The 25,962-nt window shown below is 42.3% G+C and overlaps 3 protein-coding genes across 6 annotated transcripts; 1 reads left to right on the top strand and 2 right to left on the bottom strand.

The window, feature by feature from the left end:
* Positions 1 to 301: 301 nt before the first annotated feature.
* On the bottom strand, positions 302 to 15,340 carry ganabb (glucosidase II alpha subunit b). 4 transcript variants are annotated; one of them, XM_005913353.3, is made up of 26 exons: positions 14,322 to 14,547; positions 14,032 to 14,107; positions 13,677 to 13,778; positions 13,472 to 13,580; positions 13,006 to 13,133; positions 12,249 to 12,428; positions 12,018 to 12,083; positions 9,801 to 9,858; positions 9,598 to 9,679; positions 9,375 to 9,471; positions 9,104 to 9,284; positions 8,791 to 8,944; positions 7,842 to 8,077; positions 7,616 to 7,742; positions 7,432 to 7,511; positions 6,996 to 7,136; positions 6,659 to 6,755; positions 6,277 to 6,378; positions 5,201 to 5,444; positions 4,746 to 4,810; positions 3,034 to 3,110; positions 2,858 to 2,932; positions 2,647 to 2,760; positions 2,436 to 2,545; positions 2,112 to 2,212; positions 302 to 1,503 (listed from the first exon to the last, which is right to left on the bottom strand). In XM_005913353.3, exons 3-26 carry the CDS (start codon positions 13,775 to 13,777, stop codon positions 1,394 to 1,396), a joined length of 2,835 nt encoding a protein of 944 aa, XP_005913415.1. In that variant the 5' UTR covers position 13,778; positions 14,032 to 14,107; positions 14,322 to 14,547; the 3' UTR covers positions 302 to 1,393. The 4 variants fall into 4 exon arrangements, with proteins under 4 accessions (XP_005913415.1, XP_005913416.1, XP_005913414.1 ...); XM_005913354.3 differs by lacking the exons at positions 14,032 to 14,107; positions 14,322 to 14,547 and adding an exon at positions 15,242 to 15,340; XM_005913352.3 differs by lacking the exons at positions 14,032 to 14,107; positions 14,322 to 14,547 and adding an exon at positions 14,559 to 14,734.
* A 465-nt stretch (positions 15,341 to 15,805) lies between these two features.
* Positions 15,806 to 21,026, bottom strand: ints5 (integrator complex subunit 5). The gene is made up of 4 exons (XM_005913351.3): positions 20,657 to 21,026; positions 19,171 to 19,423; positions 17,100 to 19,076; positions 15,806 to 16,915 (listed from the first exon to the last, which is right to left on the bottom strand). The coding sequence occupies exons 1-4, from the start codon at positions 20,749 to 20,751 to the stop codon at positions 16,208 to 16,210; spliced, it is 3,033 nt and encodes a 1,010-aa protein (XP_005913413.1). The 5' UTR covers positions 20,752 to 21,026; the 3' UTR covers positions 15,806 to 16,207.
* Positions 21,027 to 23,313: 2,287 nt separating this feature from the next.
* On the top strand, positions 23,314 to 24,756 carry LOC102295190 (phospholipase A and acyltransferase 3; the record flags this gene model as incomplete). Its single annotated transcript, XM_005913350.3, is given in 4 exon segments — positions 23,314 to 23,466; positions 23,926 to 23,998; positions 24,164 to 24,272; positions 24,488 to 24,756. Coding segments are annotated over 3 exon segments (393 nt in total), but the record flags the coding sequence as incomplete, so codon positions are not given.
* Between the last annotated feature and the right edge of the window lie 1,206 nt (positions 24,757 to 25,962).

Below are 25,962 nucleotides of genomic sequence, written 5' to 3'. Positions count from 1 at the left end.
TACTGTTTCTTCTCTATCAGCTTTTAGTGCCATTCTGATGCTCTACTCTACAGCCCATCTTTACCATGTCTACATCCCTAAATGTAAGGAGTTCCTGCCATGTGATTAGTAGATTAGACACTTGCATTAACAGTTGAATATGCGCACCTATTAAAGAATCTAGTCGGTGTAGGTTTAATATAATGCATACCACCATATCCAGTTGGCTGCTTTAGAAGTGATACTCCACTCAGAATATGAAACAGGACCAGGCGCATATAAAGAAACATTTATGAATTACTGACTCATAGAAGGCAATAGGTTTACATTTGATCAATTTTATTTTCACTTGGTCTCATCTTTTTAAAGTACATCTGACAACTTTGAGAGCTGAAGTCCGATCCTTCACTTCCATTTCCACCAGTTCATCACCAACAAAAATGCAACTAAGCGTATGGTTGTGATCATAAAAGCAATCAAGCAAAAAAAACAAAAACACAACCCTCCCAGAACAAAACTACAACAAAAAGGTCAGATCATTTGACTAGGTGGAGCATAACCCACCTCCACAGAATCATTTCAGTTCTCATTCTTCTTTAAGTGCATTTAAGGAAAATCTCTTGAACAATGCAGGAAAACTAAAAAATTAAAACAATGAAAGCACATCAACAGAATGAGCCACAAATTGTCAGTGGTTCAGTCCCCTGAAGTGATTTCCATTGCCAACTTTGTTCTAAACAACAGCTGCAAATCCCCTCACTGAGCAGCAGGTAAGTAACCAGATCGGTGCCGGTTGATTAACCATATGCACAAATTCTGCAATACAGGGAACAAACAAAGACAGCCTGAATCTAAGTCAATTTATGTGCTTTTCTTAAAAGAGGAATGAAAAGAGTTTTCGATGAGCATCAAGAGGATCAGCAGCAGATGGAGGCTTTGAATGTGAACCTTCATTTTAAATGGAAAACAGTGGATTGGTTTGGGGGGGGTTTTCTGAGGCAAACTGGATGGAAAATGAAGTGGACGAAAAAACAAAACAAAAAAGTTTCTGTCTTACCCCAAAGATTCCTAACAATGACATGAATCAAACAGATCGAGCAATGTGACAAAACATAATTGTTCATCTAGCAATAACCCTGAACTCTGTTACGTATTAGAGTGTGAACACGAGGGAAATGGCAGAGAAGTAAAGTGGCTCAGATCGACTAACAGGTATACATGAATCTCTGTGTGCGTGTAATCAGTGTCTTGTGTATCCTTTTTCCCCCCCACCATGTTGCCTATCTTACTCTGTTTTAGTTAGTTATGGGTATTAGTGCCTTTTTTCTATTTCCCTCTCTCTCCCTCTGCTCACTTTCGGTTCAAATCAGTCATTTTCCCCCCCTCCTGCTTCCTCCTCTTTCATCTTTCACGATTACTGAAATGTCACGGTCCAGTCGGCCCCTGCGTTCATGCCGGGCTTACGGACTGTCAGAACAGACATGGAGGCGTCAAAATCGAACTCCAGCTGCTTCTCTTGGCCATCTGTAAACAAACAAAAAAGTAAGAAAAACATCAGGGGATTTTAAGTTTCGAAGCTGCATATTTTCACATAAATCCATAACAGATTGCCAAGTTTCACATCTTAAATCTTTCAGATCCTAAAGCTGCCATCCCATCTGAATAAGAGTTTGAAAACAACTTCTTAAACGGCATGAAACTAAATAAGGGGAAATCAGCAAAGAGTAGAAAATGGTGAATATCCATGATCCTTTCCCTTATTTTTGGTCATCCATTGCCCGTTTCAGTTGTTGATGCTCACACTAAACACGGTCATAGCATAAACAAATATCCTCAGGCTTCAGAGTGTTGTCTGTACAGTTTTTCCTGGTCCTGAATCTGCATGTCAATGAGAAGCCCCACCCATCTCATGTTCAATCTACTTTAGATCTACTTTAGCATAAAAATACAAATCTGGAGCATGAAATTTCACCCAGTACATCCCTTTTTATCTTATATCCCACTTTAATGGCACACATCACAATGTTTTTAATTCCATGAGTGTTTACCAGTAAATGCTTACATTTAAAACATTTGAAAGGAGCTTCAACATGCAGACTCGAACTGAAGATGATTTCATATCAAGCACTTACCAGCAGTCTTAAGGGTAACTTTGCTGGGTTTACTGGCTCCCAGTACGATAATACGTTCAATCCAGGAATCGGTAGTAAACTTGGCATCAGGAGCATGGTTACTGTGGATCAGGCAGGCACAGAGTTAGATACTTAGCAATAACAGATTTAAGATTAAAGAAATTGTCCATGAATAGATTGGCACATGTTGTGCCAACGTTCCTTCAGTTTCACTGTTTATATTTTATAATGTTACATTTCTGAGACTATTAAAAGTGTAACTATAGTGACATCATGTTTTGTTTTATTCAGACAGAGAATTTTGGTAACATATCCGTCACTCACACAGAAGAGAGGACTTTGTTGGCAAAGGTAAGCTTCCTGTAGATGAACTCCTTCTTTTCATAGTTGAAGGTATGGCCATCGTCTATGTAGAGCTCACCATCTGCAGTTCTCTATCAAAATAAATAATGCATTAAATAAATGGTTAGAACCTGTCATTAACATCTCAACATTACTTAGCACTGTAGCAACAGAAGATGTGCAGTTTAGTTACCTGGAGATTAAGAGCCACATAGAGAGTGTAGGGGTCATGCTCCATGCAGGTGGAGGACCTGCGGACTCTAAGCTTCCTGGGAATTATGGAACCGCCGCGCTGGAAAACCGGGATCTAACAACAAAACACCAAGGCTACTAATGAGAAATGTGATAAAGAATACATTGATCTTAAAAAAAAAAAAAGCTTAAGCTGAGAGTTTGACACTTACAGAGCTCATGGTGACGGGAATGTAAAGGTTTTGGGCTCCGTTGTGTTTCTGGAAGGTGTGGACATCGAACCAGACCTGATAACACACGTTCACACACATTAAGATACGCCCGTCTGAAAAGATCAAAGATACGTGTTACGTGTGTCAAAATAAAAGCCTCCGTTTCTTCCTCTTACCTCATCTTTGCCGGGCAGGTAGGCAGTGACTCCTCTGGCTCCCTCCTCAACAACTGGGTGCACCAGCAAGTCTCGTCCTGAGGCAGAATTAAAATGACGTCAGGGGAAGTGGCAACCATTTCAAAACATGCCTGCCTGACTGGAACAACTGGATTCAGGGTTTTATCCTCATTTGTCATATTGACAAAGTGAAGCACCACCACACAGACAGGCACAGCTGCACAGATTTTCTAATTCAAGTGTCTGAACATTAGAAGTCAATTTAAACCGAGATAACAGGTATTTTTGGCCACCTGATGGCAGCAGAAGCAAGTTGTAGATAACTATAACATAAATAATAGTGTACCCCCACTACACAACCTGTACTTCCAAAACATGATTTATAGAGAAGGGAAAACAGTGACCCAAAGCAGTAAGTTTGTCAGCTGGAAACAAACTGAGGGAAGCTACATAGGAGGTTATATTTTAGCCAAAATCATGTTCACATGCGTGTCGACTTGTGACTTTCCCCCCCCCCCCCAACTTTGAACTGTAAATTCAGCTGTGACAAGACCGGTCTGAGCATCAGACTGTCCCTGTTAGCTGCTCACCTGACAAACCATTTGTTTGTGTCAGTGCAACCATAGCTCTGTCACCTTGTTACACTTCCTGTCATTTGATGTGGTGTTGAACAGTCTTGTGTTGCATGTAGTCCTAAGTGTGGGTTTAAAGTGCCATTTGGTAAATCACTTACAGAGCACCACACTCAAATCACACATCACGACTAGGGCTGTGCGATATGACCAAAATCTCATATCCCGATATAAGAATTATATCGTCCAGATAACGATATAAATCGCAAAAATGTAACATTTTCTGTAAATTCTGTGAATCTCGGGCAGCTCGACTTGCGGGAAGTGTTTCTAGCTGCGCCTCATGTAGCTGGAGTCGAGTGTTTTAACCGATGCATGAAACTATACATTTTTAGATATGTTGTAACGGCCGCCGTTTTCTTTGTGAGTATTTATTACACGGCGTGCTGCGGGGAAAAGCCTGTTCTAACGTTTGAGTCCAAGGTTTATTTTTTAGCACCTGGCGTCTCTTTTTTTAACTTCTCATCTGTAAATAATCTGCTCTTTCACGTGAGTCAGTTTATTTTGGATCTTGAGCTTTATGTTCCACATAAACCTTTCACAATAAACAAGCGGACACGCGATGGTTTTACTGTCGTTGTTGCTAACCACAACGCATAAAAACAGGCGCTTGTCCGTCCGTAGTGTGGTTATATTAAATATAAGAGAAACGGAGAACTTTAAGAAATTAATATAGCAACTACAGTGTCCATCAAAATGATGAAAAAAATATTGCCGTAAACAGTTTATTTTGCGACACCACGAAACAAACAATAGACGTTTTTATATCGTCATCCGATACATATCGTTATATCGAACAGCCCTAATCACGACAACACAATCAACTGATGCATCAGGTGAGTCGCATGAGAGGGAAGCGCAATAAGGTGACATAAATAAATTTCCACTAAGGATCATTGCATTTTTGAACATAAGGGAGCCTTAGTTCAGCAAGGTTTCTGTAGATGAACCTGTGAAAGGATTACTTTGGGTAGCTTTTAATCCCAGATCACTCAGGGGGGTCTTTCAATGACAAACTGCAGTTATCACTGTGGATGCTTGATGAATACTGAAGGCCTCAAATTTGGTTATGTGTCTCACCGATTAAGTACTCGTCTTCCACAGCAAAAGTAGCCAGATCCTGAGGATACTCCACCCACAGAGGTCTGCAATAGACATGCACACAATATTTGCATCTGCATCACAATATACTACACAAATCAGCCACACTGCAATATATTTTTATAACCTGATATATAACCCAAATAAAGGATTTTTTTCTTTCCCGATTTGAAATTCCATTTCTCTTGATTGGGAAAGTAATATTCACCTCTGTCTTACATCACATTGCAGTAACTACTTGAATACACTGTCTTTTCGTGTGGTATTATGCATCACTCTTATTTATAAACTCTAAAAGCAATCAAATAACTGCCTGAAAATTAGTTGGCATATTTGATAAATTTTAAACAGCAGTTTGGTCAAATGAGGCCTCTTCAGAGTACAATTATCTGTGGATAGACAGTCAATACATACAGGTTAACCAAAATCATCACCTCATGACGGGCTCTCCCGTCACATGTGCGCGGTAGAACAGCTGGTACCAGTAGGGCAGGAAGGTGTAGCGCTGGCGCACGGCTTCACGGATCAGTGCAGTGTTTTCTGGACCAAACAGCCAGGGCTCGCGGCGGGGCGTGTCCAGATGGGCATGGGCTCTATAGAATGGCTGGTAAGCACCTGCCTGGTACCAACGCACAAGCAGTTCAGTGCTGGGAGACTTGAAGAAGCCACCGATGTCAGCTGTGAGACAGAGAGGGACATTATAGCCTCGGTTGACAACACAAAACGGCACGACACAAACTTCTTGAAAAAATCCGTGTTTAGAGCTCAACTCTTAAAGCGGATTTTGTACCAAATCAATATTTATGTGACTGCAGCCGATTTAACATGGGAATATGGGCTCACCATGGTAATGCCTCATGCCCATTTCCATGACAACCTTACCAAACACCCGAGGGATTTGTATATTTGTCAAAACAATTACGTAAAACAGATCTGAATGAATGCATTTTCCCCTTTCAAAATTCAGTCCTGTTTTACTGCTGTGTTCAAGTTCGATGCTGCACACTCACGCCTATTTGAAAGCTGCAGTATAGCTAAATATTAAAAGGTAGCAAATAAAGGTTTTTTTTTAGCATTGTTCTGTTCCACATTTGAGGTTTCATAAAATCAAGACTTTGTAAGTACTATAAATAAAAAGGAAAGGAAAATCTGAGGACTGATAGAACTAGAAGTGCTGCCTCCAGGTTTGGAAAGTCCCACGCTCAGAGCTTTGATGACTTCTGATCACTTCTCTGGGCCTGGACTATAAACCTCTAGCTGTAATGGTGGTGGTAATTTCAGTCTCCAGTGTGGCAGCAGAGCAGCGTTTCAGCCTTAAGAATTTAGTTAAATCAGGTTCGAACAGTTATCTGACAGAGGGCAAAACATTAAATGAGGCAAAGGGGGGAAAAAACAAAACAAAAAATTTGCAGCAGCATCAAGAGTTGCATTTGGCTTTTGATGCTGAGAATGAAACTGAACACGATGGCCATTGTAAGCTGACCAGAGAACCTAGGAGGGTTGCACTCACCTCCACAGAAAGAGATTCCAACCAGGCCCATACTCAAACACATGGGGATGGATATTTTCAGGTGGTCCCACTCAGCAGCATTATCTCCTGTCCACACAGCACCTAAGAGCCAAAAAACAAACCTTAACACACAAGATAATGCAACACCCAATTCTTTTTGTTATGAAAAGTAAATTGGATTTTATGAGCATTGATAATTTTACTGTCCAAGAGTCGAGGGTCCTTTCACGGCTCAGTCTGAACAAACTTAAAAGTGGTGTTTGGTCTAGCCAACGCCAAATGTAAACAAAGAAGACTGCATCCTGTAAACGTCAGCTGTTCGACGTGTGATGCCACGTCTACATTAGAGCAGGCAAGAAAGTAAAGAAAGAAAATGGCTCACCGATGCGCTGAGACCCAGCGAAGAAGGCCCTGGTCAGGACAAATGGTCGTTCAACTCCTCCTGACCGCTGGATCAAACCCTCCGCCGTGGCCATTTGCTGTGGATAATAAAGAGATCGATAAATAAGAGGAAAACAGACTAACATTTACAGTAAGTTACCAAGTACAACTTTAGGATCTCTTATTCCTTTTTAAAGGAGTTTTATTTTCAGTAAGAGGTAATAAAAGGATGCCAACGATTATCTGTCCTCCAACAGAGTAACAAACTCCAAATAATCTATAGGTTCTCTAAAAAAAAAAAATTATTAATGAGAAAGGTCACAGTGAAATACACTCACCACATATAAACCATACAGGTTGTGTATATCACGATGCTCCCAGGATCCATGCATTGCATCCTTGTGCATAGTGACCTCCGGCCCATTGAAGACTGATGGCTCATTCATGTCGTTCCATGTATACAGGTTCTCCATGGTGCCCTGGAGAGTGAACAGATTAGATTTCATTTTGAGATGAGATTAAACAAATTTATGGAAAATCTATTTATTTATTTTTGCTCCTAAAAAGTTCAAGCTTGAATGAATATTCAGTTACAAGCCAACTGTGGAAAGCTCAGGTGGTTCAGTTTCATGTGAGAATATATCAAATAAATTTTGTTTACTAAAACAAAAATGTAACAAAAGCATCATATATCAGTTACACAGGAGTCACGCTGTATCTTCAATAGGTAAACTTTTAGTTGCAGATTAGCAACTTCATGTCTTCAAGGCTCACCTCATACTGATCGTAGGCAAACATGCTGGCCCACCAGGCTCTCATGTCTGCACGAGTGAAGTCTGGATAACTGGCACTTCCTAACAGATGTCATCCAACCCAAGGAAAAACAAAGAGAACAAATATTAGAGAAATATTTCATGTTTGATAAAGAAATACTGATGTGGAGTTCTCACTCTCTTACCAGGCCAGCACCAGCCTTCATAGTCGCCACCATCTTTATTCTTGACATAGAAACCCAGAGTGCGGATTTCATTATGGATCTTGTAGTTGCTGTCTACTTTAATGTGGGGGTCCACAATAGCAACCATCTAGAAAAGTAAAAAAAAAAAAAAGTGAAGTGAAGTTCTGGCCAGACACCCATCAAACTGTGCATCATATCACTGTGATCGTCATATTTCCATCTGTACCTTGCGCTTCTTGTCCATGAGACCCTGCAGCATCTCCTTCGGGGTCGCAAACTTGTGCGGATCCCAGGTGAAGTAGCGCTTCCCATCGGTGTGCTCGATATCAAGCCAGATGAAGTCATAGGGGATGTCGTGCTCGTCAAAGCCGGCATCGACCGACTTCACGTCCTCCTGGTCATTGTAATTCCAGCGGCACTGATGGTATCCCAGGGAAGCCAGGGGAGGGAAAGACTGAGTGCCTGATAACCACAAGGAAGAGGCCAGTCAAGAGCTGTTATTCAAATTTGGTAGTTTTATTACTGGCATTAGGCAGTGGATCAATAATATAAAAGATTAATAAAAATTTGACTTGAAATACAATACGTTTGAGCAGCCGCTTTCATGAATCACCACTGATTTTAATCACTTCTGTTTAAAATTACCAGCAATCTCAAATAGAGGGAATTTGTGAACCAAATATAATTATTGGGTTCACTGAAAAACTGTCTCAGTATTAATTAATACTCTGCAGATTATAATCAGCTGCTTAACTAGGCTAAAAAAATGAATCTAATAAACATTATTACAACTAAGGAGACTGGAATATTTCTTATGAATAAGAGATATCAAAACAAATCTGAATAAATTGGACTGATCATTTTAAGCTAAAAAAAAATAAATAAAAATAGCAAAATAGATTGTATCCTTGAATAGTCAGAGTTCAACATAAGATTTTTTTATCGTGTATTGGGCCTTCATACAGCCCAGTAGATTACTGCCTAACTGAAACGAGACGTTTTAGCTCGAGGGTACCACTCCTGTGCTCCCGGCCAGAAGCAATTGCTAACGAACAAGGAAATCCCAACAGGCCCTCGATAAGAACCATTAAAACATTAAGACTATTAAATGAATGCTAGTGGTATTTGTGTATACAACTTTACACAAGAGTCTCAGCAGTATTGACACTTCCTACCTGTAAGAGAGGCGTACTGAGAGAAGACGTCTTTAGGAGTTGGTCCCAGCATAATGAAGACGTCAATGATGCCGCTTTCAGAGATCCAACGCACATCTGTCTGTGGTGTCTCACTGGAGCCCTGAACATAATCTAGCATTTTCCCAAAAACAGTCTGGAAAGAGAGCAGCACGACAAAAGACGCTTTTATATTTTTGATATAATTACTGATGGCTAAAACAAAAAAAACAACAACGAAAACAAAATTCACTTTAAGTAACAATCCAGATCAAGACTTCTTGGAGGAAATGACAAAAAACACCCCCCCACATACCTTTCCAGCTGTATTGGAGCTAATATCCACCCAGGTCTCTGCAGCATTAAGCCAGAAGATGCCTGTAGTTCGCTGGGCACTGTGGGCTACCATCACTGGGACAGACCCGTACAAGGCCATAGGGTTATACAGTTCATACTGGAACACATCCAGGTTATAGAGTCGATACGGATCTCCATTACTGGAACACACAAACACAGGCATGCATAAAACATCTGTGCATTTTTCATAATGAAATCTATTCTACATGTAAAATGCTGGTGGCACTCACTCTGTTGTTTTGAGTCTGAGAGTGTCTGCATGTTCTGGAATGCCATAAACATGCTCGACTCCTGGCAGTGAGAAATCTAAACTAACAGCAGATGGACCTGAGGAGCAAACACATCCAACATCAGTCAAAGAGAACACCTTTTCACCACCTGGCAAACCCGAACACACACACACTGACATGCAGACATTATGATACCGATACTGAAATCACAAGTAGGATTTACCATTAGGTTTGCTGTCTGTGTGCGATTTAAATGTTTCTTCCCACATCCCGTCTTCTACTTTCTCTTCCTCTTCCTTTGTTGTCTGTTAGCCAAACAGGGGAAATAGTCACGTTACTCAGATCTAGCTAAGATGCAGCAGTGAAATGGTGGTTTTTAAATCAAGAGGGGAAGACTGAAAGAGAGTGGATTTTATTGTGCAGTACCTCTGCTTGGTTTGCTGGATCAGCCTCCGCCTTCTTCTCAGCTTCTGGGTCTGCCTGACTGCTCATGGCATAAAGAACAACGCGAGGAGGGGTATGGGGAAAAAGAAAGGCGTGTTACTTTGGCAAAGTCAGGCCATCTTGATGATATTGTGATGGTGGTAATATATGGGATAATTAAACTATGATTCAAGGAAGGGGACATACAAACACAAGTTGGTGATTGCCCCGCTGTCACCACACTGACATCTGACCATATCTACCATTAATTACTGTAATGACAAAAGGGACTGAGCAACTCCCTGCCTTGTGGCTATTTCAAGCTACACATTATAGTACAGGAGCTCCAGAGGCTGTAGCACGTAACACCCAAAGGACTTGTACCCAGTGGATCAGGCATAAACTGAAAGTAACCAAGAGTAAGCCACCAAAAGACCCTTCACACATTTGCGACAAAGTTTTGAAATGAATTGCAGTGATATACATGCCAGGGATAAGTGTAAACAACAGCTTGTCTTAAAACCCTGTTAATGCAGACAGCAAGCACTGTATTGTTGGTTAAAATAGCTCCAATGCCAGTTCTTACACCAAGAACACGCACAACTACAAACTGAAATATAACCACAAAGAGAGATGTTGCTGTTGGGTTTGGGAATTGAGGTAATGCCTGAGAACTAAGAGGCAGGACACAGACTACATGCACTGTCTCCCACTGACTTTGTGGCAGGAGAAGTTAGGGGGTGTTTGTGAGTTTATGCATGATCTTACATTAACGTATACATATTTTATATGCAGATAAACTTAACTCCATTGTCTTGGACTATTTGGTGATGTTAGTCATTATTATGCTCTGCAGCCTAGATGGGCTCAGTGTAGCAACTGGTGAACCTGGAACTTGCTAGACCACCATTAAGCGCTGCAACCTGTGGCTGCAGAAACACCTCAAGTTCTGTTGAAGTCTACAGTCAATTGCTTACATTTTGGTCACGCCAAGTGTCAGGAAGGAGGGTTACCGTCCATCCATAATCATCCACCTCTCTAGCCAAATCTAGTTTCAAAACACCAAGATGGTGACAGCATCTAGGGCTGTGCGATATGACCAAAATATCATATCCCGATAGAAGAATTCTATCGTCCTGATAACGATATAAATCACAAAAATCGAACATTTTCTGTAAATTCTGTGAATCTCGGGCAGCTCGTCTTGCGGGAAGTGTTTCCAGCTGCGTGATTCAGTTTATTTTGAAAAGTCTCAACAGGATCTTGAGCTTTATTGTGAAAGGTTTGCGGAACATAAACAAGCGGACACGCGATGCTGTTACCGTCGTTGTTGCTAACCACAACGCATGAAAACAGGCGCTTGTGCGTCCATAGTGTGGTTATATTAAATATAAGAGAAAGAGAGAACTTTAAGAAATTAATATAGCCACTACAGTGACCATCAAAACGATGAAAAATATTGCCGTAAACAGTTTATTTTGCGACACCACGTAACAAACGATTGCGTAAAATGAAACGATAGATGTTTTTAATATCGTCATCCGATATATATCGTTATATCGAACAGCCCTAACAGCATCTCAGTGATTTATAAAACATCATACTATCCCTCTCTTTTATACTATGTATGACAGCAACATAATCTCTGGTAGATCTAAAATAAGTTTGTGGGAAACCCTGATGTGTGTGTAATGCCACATCATAGCTCTTATCTGGACCTTAAACCAGCGCTAACATTATTTCTGCACTTAGCTCTGACCATAAATTAAGCAAGAGTGAAAATCTGAATCATTCATTCAAAAGAACAGATTGAGAAATCCAGTCAGTCATGCAGTTGCGGTGTTAGATGAATTTATCAGACGAGCTGCTAGAGCAATACTAAAGGAGTACAGTTAATCAAATGTTGATCTGACAAAACATTGATTTACGCAGACAGTAACTAAAAGGCCTAAAGCAGCCAGATAATCTCTCTGGGTCTTCTGATGGTCATTGTAAAGACGGTCTATCACAGCTATGCTAACAGGAAGGGCTGGAATGATCCCTTAATCTAAATAAAAATCAAACAACACCATGCACACACTCACCCACACCCTCTCTCTCCGTCACATTTATTTGAGGGTAAATACAGCAGTTGATATGATGTGTGGCCCTAAATTTCATGTCACTACTGGCAGCATTAGCACATGGGACAGAATACACACAAATCTTAAGGGTCTTTACCTAGAGAATACCCTCTTGATATTATCCCACACGCTAGCCACTGTGCTAGTTACTTTATAGGAGAAACTAGGATGATAGGGGAGAAGAGGACAGAACAACGAGTCAGAGACAATACTCAAAAAAACAAACCATATCATGGGAACAAAAACAGAAATCATCCACGGAGTGACGACGTGGATTCAAAGAGAGGGCTGGCATTTGTAAATGTGTGTGCATGCGTGGGTTTCTCACGTGTCCTTGCGCATCCTCAGGTGCTCAAAGGCCAGCAGGCCGCGTGAGTTCAGAGACATCAGCACGTCGCTTCCTTCCATGATGTCCAGTCGGAAGGGCCGGGCGCTAATAATAACTCTCTGAGACTCCACCCCCAGGGACAGCACCACACCATTCTCGTCCTGAGACAAGACAGATAGGCTGAAAGGAAAAAGAGAGGATTTAGTTTTGATGAAGAAATGCAAGGTCAGGAACTTAAATTGAATAGTTTTTATTATCATCTCATTAATCATAACTTTATACTTATATAAGCTGTAAGACAGAGAAGAAATTATCTGAAACAGTTACAAGTTTTTGTTTTACTGGAACAATTTCTATTCAAAGTTTCAGTTCTCACTCACCTGACACCTTCACAGTCAGGAGGTGCAGAGAAGCCATGAACCATATGATGGGTTTTCTTTCATTTAACAAGGAAAATCTGAGAGATTCTTCATCTTATAATTCCTAAGTGACATCTGAGTGTGTGTTGCTTTGTGTGTTGCCTTAATTAAAGAGGCATCCCTTTTATTAACGGATCTTTGTCAAAGTAGAAATTTCAGAATTCACACCCTCACTTTACCTAACCTTTAAAAAAGCTGATGTTATCATGAAATATTTTCTGTTGCTCTGCCTATTTAAAGATCCTTTGAAATAAGTATCCCTCCTGTTCTTGTCTTTTCGGCTCGACTCCCAACATCAAAACCTCCACCCACCCACGAAACCCTCACAGGACACTCACGGCTCTGTGGTAGGCTCCCTGATGAGCACGTCTGGGACTTCATAGCGAGGTTTCAGAGGCTTAAGCTCGTTAATCTTCACCCTCGTTATGTTTCCCTGGAGGCGGTAGAGCTCGAGCAACAGACGCACCTGCGACACAAGCACAAGGTGAGAATGAGAACAGTGAGAAGCAAAGGCAGGTGCCTCATTTTCTACAAACACAGCATAGGAAAACACTGGGTTTAGCAATGGGTCACTATGATTTCACATAACAAAGAGGTTACCCTGGAAAATGGGATTAACATTTTTTATTTCAGCTGATAGTTCAAAAACATAAAAACAAGGGAAAAGTGATTTGTTAGCCTAATAATTCAGTTATTAATGCGATAAATAAAGATAAAAGCAATAAAAACAAGTAAAAAAGAAATATTGAGAAATCATATTTTACAGATTGTGCAAATGTTTGTTGTCCCCTTTCTGTAATCTACCTTGTTGTTGTCATTGATGAGCTGCAGGGTGAGTCTGGTGTTGGTCAGCTCCATGGTCTCCAGCAGGGCTCGATAAGGAGACTCTCCAGGCTTCAAAGCTCGCTGACGCCTGTTTAACATTTCAAACCAAGAGCCGACACCAGTTATAAACCTCTGCAATTATGTGCCGCTTTATTCATGAGCAGTTTGTCTTTTGGGAACTCACTTGCAGAAAGCACTCTGCTCACAGGTCTTGAAATTGCCTTTGTCCACAGCCCAAGTCCCGCTGAGGCACAAAGCCAGCCCGACTACCAAGAGAGGCGCCATCCTGTAATGGGAAGCAAAGACAAGAACATTAGCTTCAGCGTGCAATCACATTTGGATGCAACGCCTGGCAGAGCTAACCAAACTACAGTACAGGAGTTGGGTAACAGACAGCACACACAGACGGACTTTGGTCTCTATGGTGCTAAAACGATGAAAAATAGCGCCAGAAAATGTGACAGGCAGCTATACAATTACCCATTTCCTCACCCAGCACACGGTGCGCATATTAACAAGAAGCACCCCATTGTCCTCACCTCAGACGCTGGTCCTGCAATTAAAGACTCATTCCCAGCCCTACTGTAAAAATCCCGATGAGGGGATGTGTTCAGACTGCAGACAAGGAAAAGAGGCAGTAAAAGCTAACGCAATCAGCTAAGCGGGCTAGCTAGAGAGTGCTCAAGACGGAAAAAATACAACAGGAAACCGCTAAGAATTTTTAATTTAACATTAAATAAACGTCTACGTTTTTACACACGCACTAATGCACCCGTTGTCTGACAGCAGTGTTATCGTTAAGCAATCCGGATCAAGATAAGGTGCTAACCTTACTAAGAGCCAGCCTGTCAAGTCGCTAATCCAATTCAATTCAATTGAGGGGGATATCGAATTTTTCCCGCATTAATTTTCCGACTTTGCGGCAGTTAAACCCCGAAACAGTGAGTTTGCTTTCACGCTTATACGATGTGCAACTACGATGATAAACTCTGTCCTCCCGCGCACTGATAATATTTCGAAAAAAAGAATAAATTGCCGATGAAACAACGGAACTGCTTTGTCCTACCTTGCAGTGAAGGTGGCCATCTTGATTATGCGGCCTCTTGACTCCGCCCCCAATCACTCCGCAACAAAGATCGTTAAGAAATAGGATACTCAGCAACTGCGCTAATATTTACGCGTGTTTTTCAGATAGCAGGTCAATATGTGGCGGTTAACACTGTAAAGAGTTTTTTTTTTTTTATCTTTATGTTATTTTTCTGGCTGTAAAGAGAGGATGAACGTATGAATGTATCCTCTCAGGCACGGACACGTCATCGCCAGGCTCCAGTCAGTGAAGTGCACACATGGGAGTCTTTGTCCCACCGGATTCATTTCCAGCCAATCCGATGCGTGCAACTGTACTACAGCCGTGCTATAAATCATAACGATCAGCAGATGTATACACACACACACACACACGGAACACAAATGGACGCAATCGCCTTAAAGATCAATGCTCGTCCATGATTTAGGCGTGTTTTCCCCTCTGGACCTCATGTCAGTGGTCCGGTTTTTTCTTCTATCGGCTGCTCCCTTTCGGGATCGCCACAGATTATCAGCCTCCATCCTCAGCATGTAATCCTTCCCTACATCCATGAACCTTCACTATGGTCTCTATCTTTAACATCCTTTGCTCAATACATTCCCTCTGCGACAAACTATCTCACCCTTTTAATCTCCATAGAGCTGTTCCTCTGATCTACTCACTTCTAATTTTGTCCATCCTGATCACCCCTCATGGAAATCTTATCATCTACCACCTCCACCTCCTCTGTCTTTTTTGCGATCTCACTACCATCTTGTAAACTTTCCCTTTCACTCTTTCTGTCATCCTTCTGCCACAAATCTGTCTTTTCTTCTCTTGTGCACTGCCCATTGCTTTGGATGGTTTAGCCCAGGTGTTTAAAATCATCCACCTTGATCACTCCACCTGTCTCCCTCCCATTCTCACACACACACATATTATGGCTAGCTTCCACTGACTACCTCCACTTCATCCACCTTTTCTTTTTTGTGAAATACAGATTATCTGTAAGTTGTAGAGTCAAAGTTATTCAAAGACAACTTTAAGACTATTGTAAAGTCCAGGATTGATGATTTGATGATCGTCTTTTTGTTTTACCTTATTTAGAGTGTCTTAACCTTTCTTTGCAAGTTATTTTTTTCTTTTTTAACATTTAATCAAAATTAGCGAAGCTCAAACACAAAAAGAGCCTGTAAACTGTTAATAATACAACTTTCTGACGATCACATCAACGAGGAACCCTCAAGTTAAGTCAAATTCTGGAACAAAGGTTTATTTTTTGAAAAGTAGCTGAAAGAAGAGGTCGTGTACACAACAAGAAAGCAAAGTTGTGTTTCCATTATAGAACACGAACAATGTGAAAATTATACAAAACAGTCTGTAAATGATTTAGCAGTTAATGTATTTTTGGAATCAAAAATGACACATTACATCCCAGATTCTGTATGCACACTATGTACACATGTGCCATTTGTGTTTCTCACCAGTTAGAAATGTATCAAGTCTAAAAACGGTACAAAAAGGTATGCACGCGCACAAGCCTCTACTGATATGGTAGTGAACTACAGTGACTGAAACTCTGGGGTCCGCTCTTGGACCGTAACACAGTAATCCCTCCATTTTACAGTCTATTTATTCCCCGTCACTCCTCAGAGCTGGAATCGCCAGCACAGGTGCCCCAGTCTGTCAATGTTTTTATGTAGCACGCTGTGGATTGGCGCCACGTATCTTGCCACGTCGCCGTCCCGTGAGAAATCTCTGCAGAACATGCCCTTCTCCGAGCTGAAGACAAACTTCTGGGGCATGGGCCCATTCCCCCTTACGTACTCCCATACAGCCAGCAGCAGCAGCCTCACCTCGAAGGGAGTCAGGTGAGGGAAAGCTTCGTGGACGTTGGCCAGGACGGGTGGCAGGAGCTGGCCTTCTCCCATGCAGGACACCAAGAGGCAGGAAGCCTGGAGGTGCCATGGGGAGTCTGTGGATAATGCCTCGCGAGATGCCTCCCAGTGGGCCAACAGAGTGGCCAGGAGGCCTCGGAGCACCGCTGAGCAGTAGCAGAGAGCCGGTCGTCCAGCCGCAACGACCTGAAGCAGAGGGAAGAGCACAGGGTGGGCCTCAAAGCAGCGCCGAATGTGGATGTCTCTCTCCACTGTGGTGCGGGCGTGCTCTTCTGGGGGCCAGGATAACTCGCTATTGGCCACGTCGGGACAGACGTTTTCCACTATTGTGACTGCAACAACCTTGGCTGCCTCCGCGTTGATGGGTGGCGGCTCATCGGGGTCAGACGGTGATCGTGAGCCGTTCAGACCGGAGGAGCTGCAACACTTGACAATAACTGCCAGCAGAATCTGAATGTTCTACAGAGAAAAGAGGACGAAAACATGCACATTATTACAGATTTATTTCCTCTGTTTGAACATTTCATAGGAGTCACATGGACGAATAATTTTTATGCACAACTTACAGTAAAAATACATAAAAAAACCCCACTTCCTTAGTCTATTTATAGTTTTAACTGCTCTGCAATCTTTAAACACTCACCTGTATGACTAAGGATGGATCAGGCAGCTGTATGATGGTGCGAGCCTTTAGTCCCTTGCCAATCACACCTGCGTGAAACACAGACCACACACTACTTGAAAAATTAACGGTGGTACCAAACCGACAGTTGACGTCCAGCAAAGAGGCTCCAACATCAGGCGACACAGATGGGGAAGGCACAGGGGCGCCAGACATGTCTGCGATCTGCCCTCCAAATAGGTCAGTGTTGCCTTTATGTAGCGCTCCTTCAACCAGCTGCTGAAGCACTGATTTGAGCGTAAGAGGAGAGTATGCGGCAAAACGGGACAGTAGAAGGACGGAGCAGTTCACTGCTTCACCTGCCTGCCCTCCATCTCTCCCTGCCTTCCCTCCTTCTCCTCTCCTTCGCAGAGCCTGGAAGAAATGAGTGACGGCAGCGCGACAGAGTTGGAGCAGCTGTGCTGGGGAGCAGGTGCGAGGGAGCGGGCTGCAGGACAGGAGGCGTACTGCAGCGTGAGATACAGCTGGGTCACCGTGGAGAAGAAGTGGGCAGAAATCATGGAGGTGTCCTGAGACCGCCGAGCCCACCTGGACCACCATGGAGGACTGAGCACCTGTTGCTCCTCTTCTCTCCTCGTCCTGACTCTGGATGGCTGCAGCCAGGTTGAGCAGCAGCTGCCTAAGCTGCCGAGGCCCCAGAGTGTGCGTGTGGATCTGCGCCACGCTACGTGCAATGGCAGCAGGAATGAGGCCTGCCATGCAAGAGGAGAGCGTGGTGTGGAGCTGCCAGGCCAGAGCCAACTCCTCTGGATTGCGGGCCTGAGTGAGCAGCTGGCAGAGGGCCTCAGTTGCTGTGCTGGGACCCCCATAAACTGAGAGCAGACATAGCAGCTGGTGCAGCCAGAGATGACGCTTCCTCTCCAGTCGCAGCGTCTCAGCACACAGCTGACCAATGTGAGACTGCAGCTCCTCCAAGAACGGGATGACCCTCTGGGGCTGTGAGGAAGCAGAGTGATGGGGGTTGACCTCAACTCCATCATTGCGGTTGAATACTAACTTGTGGAGATGCAGGAGCAGCATCTGCAGGAGGCGGTCGCAACCTTCTCGGACTCCTTCGTGAGGTGAGGGAGTTGGGCCTGAGATAATGACTGAAGCTGGGGTTGCAGTGTCTGCCAGAAATCGGAGGACCCGGGCCCCTCCCGAAGGGCTCTGGCTAATGAGATGCACAACCAGGCCCAGCATGTTATCCAGTTCCTCTCTGGGGAGGCCCTGCAGCACGGCCTGTAGCTGGAGCAGGACAGGGGGGCGCAACAACTCGACGAGCTCTGCAGACACAGGACCAAAAAGGTTTGGGGACATTGCTGCCAGCTGCAGGAGAAACGGCACCGCAGCACGACGAAGCTGAGGGGAGCTTTCCCAGGATGTTGAAGATGAGGTTGGAGATAGAGGGCTCGACGGATTGAGACTCTCCTGGAACATCCTCAGCAGCTCTTTCCGGATGCTGTCGGAGTGGTGAGCGGCGAGGTGTCCAAGGATTCCCACCACTGAGCCGATCTTTGGCACTCTGCTGCCTTTATCCACTCCCATTACAAGCAGCCCTTGGTCCTTAGCACCATGAGAGCAGAAGTCCTTCAGTCCACATGCCATCACTCGGCTGATGATGGTACCGGGGAAGGCAGACCCAATGTGAGCCACCACCCAGTCAAAATGAGGGGAGTGCTGAACTGAAGTGTCCAAAAGAGCATCGACACAGGCATCGGGGCACCAGGCCAGCATTGCAGCCAGACACTGAGAGTAGGCTTCCATGAGAGATCGAGTGGCAGCACAAGACATCCAGAGCTGAAGCAGCTCATTGAGGCTGGAGGAGTGGGGGGCGACACGGCGCCCAGCATGCTTGCTGCTCAGCTGGCCCAGTAAATCCACAGCCCAGGTGGACACTAGAGGGGCCCAGGCTCGGGGGTTGAGACGGATGAACTCTGACAGCACGGCGTGAATCTCCTACAGACAAAAGAAATAATAAAACAAATTTACCTTTAAAAATCTTTTTTAGAGTGCATATTTATTTTATGATGGTGTATTTTTGTAGTCACACCTGTATAATGTCCTCCAGGTTGGAGCTGACCCCAGTGCTGGCATTACTCTCCGTCTCTAGGTTGTGCAGGAAGGCGGACACATGCTCATCGTACACGCCTCGCAGATGCTCCAAGACCGCCCCACGACAGGCCGGGACTGAGCGCAGCAGGCGCACAGCGCATCGAGCATGTTCTCGGACGCTAAGCTTCCGGCCCTGAACGGTGTCAACGCCACTGATGAAGGACTTGATCTCCTGAGACAGTTCCTGGGTACTAGAGAAGGAGAAAGTAGACATGAGGAAAGTGAGTGGTGTCTCACCAACAAGCTAAAAATGATAAGGACGGCCATAATGATCTAAAAATACATCACTGCTAAAATATTCTGTGTGAATATATGAAGAAGTTGTGAACAACACCCATTAAGGCCTTACAGAACCAAAAGTGACATCCTGTGACAAATAAAACTTCCTTCCACAACATATATAAGAACTACAAGTGGCAAAGCTAGCAAGTAACTGGTGTTATTATTAAAATGTAGAAGCTTGGTCTTTTGATTTAAGCTCAACTACGTGTGGAGAACTGACCAATGACAACACTGAAGAAATGCCAGTATGTCCTGCTGTTCTTTGTTTTATAACATTATGAACAAATTATGTTCAAGTCAAACAAAACTATTAGTTGATGGTCGTCAGTTTGGGCTTTTGTAGGCATTCACTTGTTATTTTATGAGCTCTAGATTAAAAATCGAGATTCTAAATCTGGATCTGGATTTTTTTTAAATGTTTAAAATAATATTGATTATGTGATGATCAAAATAACAATAATTTCTATCTTTAATTTGTTAGTATTCTCTTTGTCCTAAAAGTAGAATTTAATAAATATAATGAAACCAAGAAGTGTCCAGGTTTACAGCGTTAACAACATTAGTTGGCCAAGTATCAGTCACGTGCCATCCAACATACTTTAGACTGTGGTCCCATTTTAACTATATGTGAACCATTCAAGCTTATATGGCCCAATCTGAGCCCTTGTTGAGGTTATATTGATCATAACTCTTCTGATAATTATTTCATCAATTAATTAATTGATTAGTCATTTAAAAGAAAAGACAGCCAAAGAACTGTTGTCACATCAAGGAAAAAACACTTGACTATTACTAGAAAAGCAGCAGATTAATTTTGATCCAGTGAAGTAATCTTTTTTTTTAACCTTGCACAGAAAGTATTCGTAATGAAAAATATTTTGTTATTTCACTGATAAGTAAAAACATAAGCTTGATACGACTTTAAACTAATCAAAGTGATCAAATCAAATTTAGGTGTTTACTGTGTTTTGTCTTCTTTAAGGTGAAAGCATGCACTCTAGGATTAAAGCACTAACTTTAATCATGCACAGAAATATAAATGTATGCCCCACTGCTCTTCATACAGTTAACCCCGAGCAGGAGACGTGTGCTGTGGGACTTAATCTTGCGGATGCACTTCTTGTGTCATATCTGCCACTCACCTCAGGGCAGTCTGCGGTGTGTGAGTGTGTGAGCTCTGCATCGCTTTCAGCGGGCTCCCGTCAAACACCACAGACATCGCTCGGTCGGTAAACATCAAAACATCACAGCGAATCCACCTCTCGGCCGTGGGGCTTCGACTTGAGCGATTATGGCAGCTTTTTTGTTGCCTTCGCAACCAAATTTCAGGACAAAATACAACGAAAGGGCGCTCCGAAGCCGGAAGTTGGGAGTTCTTCGCTGTTAGAAAAAGGAAACGTCAAGCGGACCGCGGAAGTCTTTGGCGACACCCAGTGGTCATGTCTATTTCTGCTGCTGCTGCTTTCTACTCGACAGAGATAAAGCAAAGAAAAATCAAATTAGCTCGCCTGATTATTACATAGTACGTTACGGAGCCCCGCAAGGGACATGGGAGAGAAAAAAAATGAAGGAAAAGTTCATCATCATAGTACGTAGTTTTTGTAAATTAATAATTATATTTTAGGTAAAAAAAACAACAACAACAACAACAAATTAATAACATTAACTTTTAAAATGATACATATTAATTCTGTGTCCTTTATTATGTGTTTCAGTACTGACTTAATTATCTAACTTTACTAATGGAATACAAGCTTTTAAGCAGAGATATTTAAAATGATAATAATAATAATACAAAACTGAGAAAAAATTGTGGTATTTATTCTCCAGTTGTGCCGAATATACAGTGAAATATTCATTACAAACACATTAGTCAACATCAGCCGCTGCCAGCAGTTAATGTTTTCCTATTTGCTGATATTCGGATATCAACCTATAGGAGCATTATTGCTACTTTTTAAATTTCATTCCCTGTCATTCCACTTATTTAGATGACTTCTATGATCCTGGTTTTCAATTCATGTTGAATTTAAATTTAACACAGGCCACTCCAGGTGGGGTGAAGTTCATCAGGGGAGAAAATTATATTGAATAAGGATGATTTTTGTAGTTAAAATAAATAAAAAAGAGTTCCGTGATGCTGCCAAAGTTTTCACAGGGTGACAGGCAGTGCAGTGAAAATGTATTTGCTCCCTTCCTAATTTCTTTTTGCATATGGGCATAAATGTTGCGGATCATCCAATAAATTTTGATATTAAATAATAAATAAGTACCCAAATTAATTCAAAATGCAGTTTGGAAATTAAGATTTGATTTAATGGCATAAAAAGTCTACCTGGCCCTCTGCGAAAAAGTAATTGCTCCTTTCAAAAAGCAGCACATCATCCCACCATCTAAAGAAACCTATGAACGTGTGAGAAGCAGTCAGTGACATCTATCAGTCTGGAACCGGTTAAGAGCCATTTTAAAGCTTTGGGACTGCAGTGAACCACGTTGAGAGACATCATCCATAAATGGAGAAAACAGCACAACTAGCACCACTGACGAACAGTGGGCTGTGAGGTCAGTTCCTTTATTATTAATATGCAAACTGTCATGACCATTGATCAGCAACCACTGTTTAATGGTCTGACCATTGATCAATGGCTGTGACCTGCAGTCAGCTGAGACTGCAGAAGTCACTCGGATGAGTGATGAAACGTTTCTCCCATTGAAAACGCTACATTCAGATGAACATAATCAACCTTTTGGGGTTTACCTACCTGGATGACTGAGCATGCATCAAGACACAAATACATGACTAATTTTTTTTGAGATGCGAAGGATACATTTTGAAAGAGTAACATTTAAAAACAGCTAAAACCATTAACGATCTGCTCATTTTTCTCATTTAATGACCATCAGATGATGAATAACATAAAACATGGCAAGAAAAACATATATAATTTCAACATTTTTTCCCACTCTCACTTTAGTCTGCTGTCATTACAAGGATGTCACCATCTGCAGCTCACAAGACAGACAGGCTTTACATGGACAGTGTTAATTAAGAAAAAACAGCATTCAAACATATCTACAGTTCCCTTCTGTTTAACAATCCTGCCATCAGGACCTTTAGAAGAGCCGGATCTATCCCCTTGTTTGACACCCCACATTTAAACTGTACAAATATAAACTCCAGCAATTTTTGACTTCCTACTGAAGCAAACAAGCATACGTCGTCACGTCGTCACGCAATAAAAAAAATCCTCGTGAAGATTTAGTTCTCAGTTATATTTAAACCGAAAGTGTTGGGGGTTTTAAAGGTTGAGTTACGTGTTTTTCTGCACGTGGCCATCATAACTGATCACGGAAAGAAGAAAGAGAGGGGGTGGCGGATAATAAACCGGCGATTTAAGAGAAAGAAAATGTCGTTATTTGTTGAAATTAGACTTTAAAGTCAAGCACCTGCCGGACCAAAAAAGGTCAAATAAAAATAATATTAACAAAAATAAATAATAACAAAATAAATGCGAATAAATTATACATAAATTAAATATTTTTAATGAAATTTACCCATGATAAAATCACACATTTATAAAAGAAAGAAAATAAAAAGTGTAGGTATTTGTAGCTGAAACAAAAGCAGACTCTTGATTCCTTCACACTTAATTTTATCACATCATTAAATATTCACGCGTTTTCTTGTAATATTCTTGCACCTTGCTTAAACAATCAGTCATCTTAAAAGTCATCTTAAAAATCACCTGACGCTTAAAAAAGACAAATAAAATACTGCCACGCGTTTATTTTGAAGGGCACTGAGCACGCGCACGAATCAGCTGATCGCTCGCGAGTGAGCTTTTGACGTTTGCGTCGGCGACGTCTCTCATTTCAAAACGAAAGGGTTCGAGATCGTTTTGACAACCGCAATAAGAACAGAAGAAGGAGAAGAAGAGTCTGGTCGCTGCAGGTAAGGCATTAACCCGATCAAAGACCTCCCACAGCTGAGGGTCGCGTGAATGATGGTGTTACCTCACAGCTTTTGGGTGATGCAAACACGGACCAATTCTGGCTAATCTTCTTCGTGTGCGATTTTTAAGCACTCTTTGTGACTTATTTTGATATATAAGTCTCTAAAAGTGCGAGCTTTTCTCTAACATTCGCTTCTTTGGCGTTTATTTCCACGAAAGAGGTTATGCAGAGGTTATGCTAATGTGCCAGTTTATTAGGAACATCAACAATCCTGCAGCTGTTTTTAAGAGGGGCGCTGTTCAGCTCAGGAAGGATCTAGCCCGGTTTGGTGTGCAAAAACATACAGATATTTAAAGTGTTATTAGATTTATCGGTCTTTTACTTTCATTATGTATCACGTGGTGTGCTTAAATCTGATGTGTACTTTTATTTATTTATTTATCTTTAATCCCTACAGCTGAAAGTCGTCAGGAAGTCCAATAAATCGGAAGTTCGCAGACCAAAGACAGGCTGACATGGCCCCAACACTGGTTAGTAAAAGAATGTGATGGCATTTATAGCCTCAGAGCTGTTTATTACATCACGCTGATTTCTATTTAAAGCGAGTCAGCGTGATCGGGTCAAACGTGCTTCAATTATTGCCAAACACACTCTTTTGGAAATTCAAACATTTTTCCCCTCTCTTCTAATCCAAGTATGATGAAAAGCCAGAGCCTGGAGATTTAATCGAGATCTTTCGTGGCTCTTACCAGCACTGGGCTGTGTACATTGGCGATGGCTTCGTTGTTCACTTGGCACCACCCTGTGAGTCCCTCCACACACATATACACACACACTGTCTGGACTCCTTCCCCCAAACCCCATCACTGAAAACAAAAAGCAGCTTATCTGAGAGGCCACATGCAGATTCTGTGATGTGGGTTTTCAGGACAGAACACAATGTAAATTATTTGTTGGGGTACAGCCAACTCAAATTCTTGCAATATTCAGCATGTAAACTGAGTGGGTTTTGTCCCCAGCTGAGGTCCCGGATGCCGGCTCCAGCAGCGTGATGTCTGTCATAACCGAGAAGGCGTTGGTGAAGAAAGATGGGCTGTGGGACGTGGTGGGAACTGATGAGTGGAAAATCAGCAACAGTCTGGACAAGAAGTACGAGCCGCACTCGCCTGGTGTCATTGTGAGGGAGGCCCGCATGCTGGTGGGCCAGGTGCTGCCGTACTGCGTCGTCAGGAGAAACTGCGAGCATTTTGTCAATGAGCTGCGCTACGGCAAGGCGGAGTCCCGGCAGGTAGGCCCAACCACGTCAATCCTTTGTGTCACTATAAAAACACGAAGTGAGACAAAGCACTGACACACAGGCGGAGGCTGGGCGGTGTAAGTTTCAAACAATAGAAATCTTCAGTGAAGAAGGAAAAAATAGCAGAAAAACCCAGAACAAATTTACAGAAGAAATAGTTCATTTCTTAACCCTGGAGAACCCATGGGGTCAGAGCCAACCCCATTGGTTTACTAGGGAACCCATGGGGTCAGATTTGACCCCATGGGTTCTCCAGGGTTAAAACAAACATGGGGATTAAAGATTCATTCATAGCTATAACTTTGAATCCTTTCATTCTTCTGTGACACCAGCTGGGAAATTATCTCTCATACCAAACATTGCTTGCTCCACCCCTCCTGTTTGCTCTGGAGGTTTGCCATCTTCTAAATGATGAATGGCTCAATCAGTTGTAATTAGCTGTAATTAAATATCAGTTAATTTATTTGTCTGTTAGGCATTCAAAGCAGGGTACAAGAGGCTTTCCAGCTTCATACAACACCGAAACATCAAAATGTCACCACATATTTAACAAGGTAAAGGATTATGTAAGAAACTAAAGAGAGAGGTAACAGTGGGAAGGGCTTTTAAAGGGCGGAACGATATCAGTGGAGTCAACGTGCTGCATACGGTGATAAGAGGAAACTTTTGGGGCCTGGGACATGGCAGGGCAGGTCTGTGCACGCTGATTTTACAACCTTTAGTTAATATTTAAATCTAAGCATCAGTGAGTAAACGTGTAAATTGTGAAATTGTATCTGATCCTGGAAACTAAACGGACAAAGCCTTCAAAGATTAGTTGAATTTGCTTAAAGTGCATTGAAGTCCACCCATTACCTTTTCTGAACAAGGCTCTGAGTCAAAATGAAACTTAACAGGCAGTGAAAGTGAAACTCTAAACTGCTCCCAGTGCAGGTGAAGCTCAGTAGGAGCGTCAGCTGCTCTTACTGAATCAAGTTCTGCATCCACTTGATTTCTCCTATTCCAAACTTTGTACATTAAGTATAAACACTGATGTGTTGTTTCAGGAATGCTTCTTTCAGACACTAAGAACAAATAAATGTCATGATCTTTTAATTAGAAGATGTTTTCACTGAAACCCAATCCGCCCAAAATCTTTTAAAAGTTCAAATCGTTATTTTATTTTTTTTAAAGTTGGGCAGTGTTGGGGATTTAAAT

Source organism: Haplochromis burtoni, unplaced genomic scaffold, assembly GCF_018398535.1.
Source record: "Haplochromis burtoni strain Fernald_Lab_line unplaced genomic scaffold, NCSU_Asbu1 Contig_4, whole genome shotgun sequence".
NCBI lineage: Eukaryota > Metazoa > Chordata > Actinopteri > Cichliformes > Cichlidae > Haplochromis > Haplochromis burtoni.
This window is presented reverse-complemented; position numbering and strand designations above follow the sequence as displayed.

What these genes read in the sequence shown, in the direction of transcription:
- ganabb (XM_005913352.3), bottom strand. Translation starts at nt 14,578, where the DNA reads ATGGCCACCTTCACTGCAAG. An exon ending in GAGCAGAGTGCTTTCTGCAA is followed by an intron (nt 13,581 to 13,676) that starts GTGAGTTCCCAA and finishes AATGTTAAACAG; the next exon opens with GCGTCAGCGAGCTTTGAAGC. An exon ending in TCATCAATGACAACAACAAG is followed by an intron (nt 13,134 to 13,471) that starts GTAGATTACAGA and finishes CTTGTGTCGCAG; the next exon opens with GTGCGTCTGTTGCTCGAGCT.
- ints5 (XM_005913351.3), bottom strand. Translation starts at nt 20,751, where the DNA reads ATGTTTACCGACCGAGCGATGTCTGTGGTGTTTGACGGGAGCCCGCTG. An exon ending in ACCTGGAGGACATTATACAG is followed by an intron (nt 19,077 to 19,170) that starts GTGTGACTACAA and finishes TTTTGTCTGTAG; the next exon opens with GAGATTCACGCCGTGCTGTC. An exon ending in ATCCATCCTTAGTCATACAG is followed by an intron (nt 16,916 to 17,099) that starts GTGAGTGTTTAA and finishes TTTTCTCTGTAG; the next exon opens with AACATTCAGATTCTGCTGGC.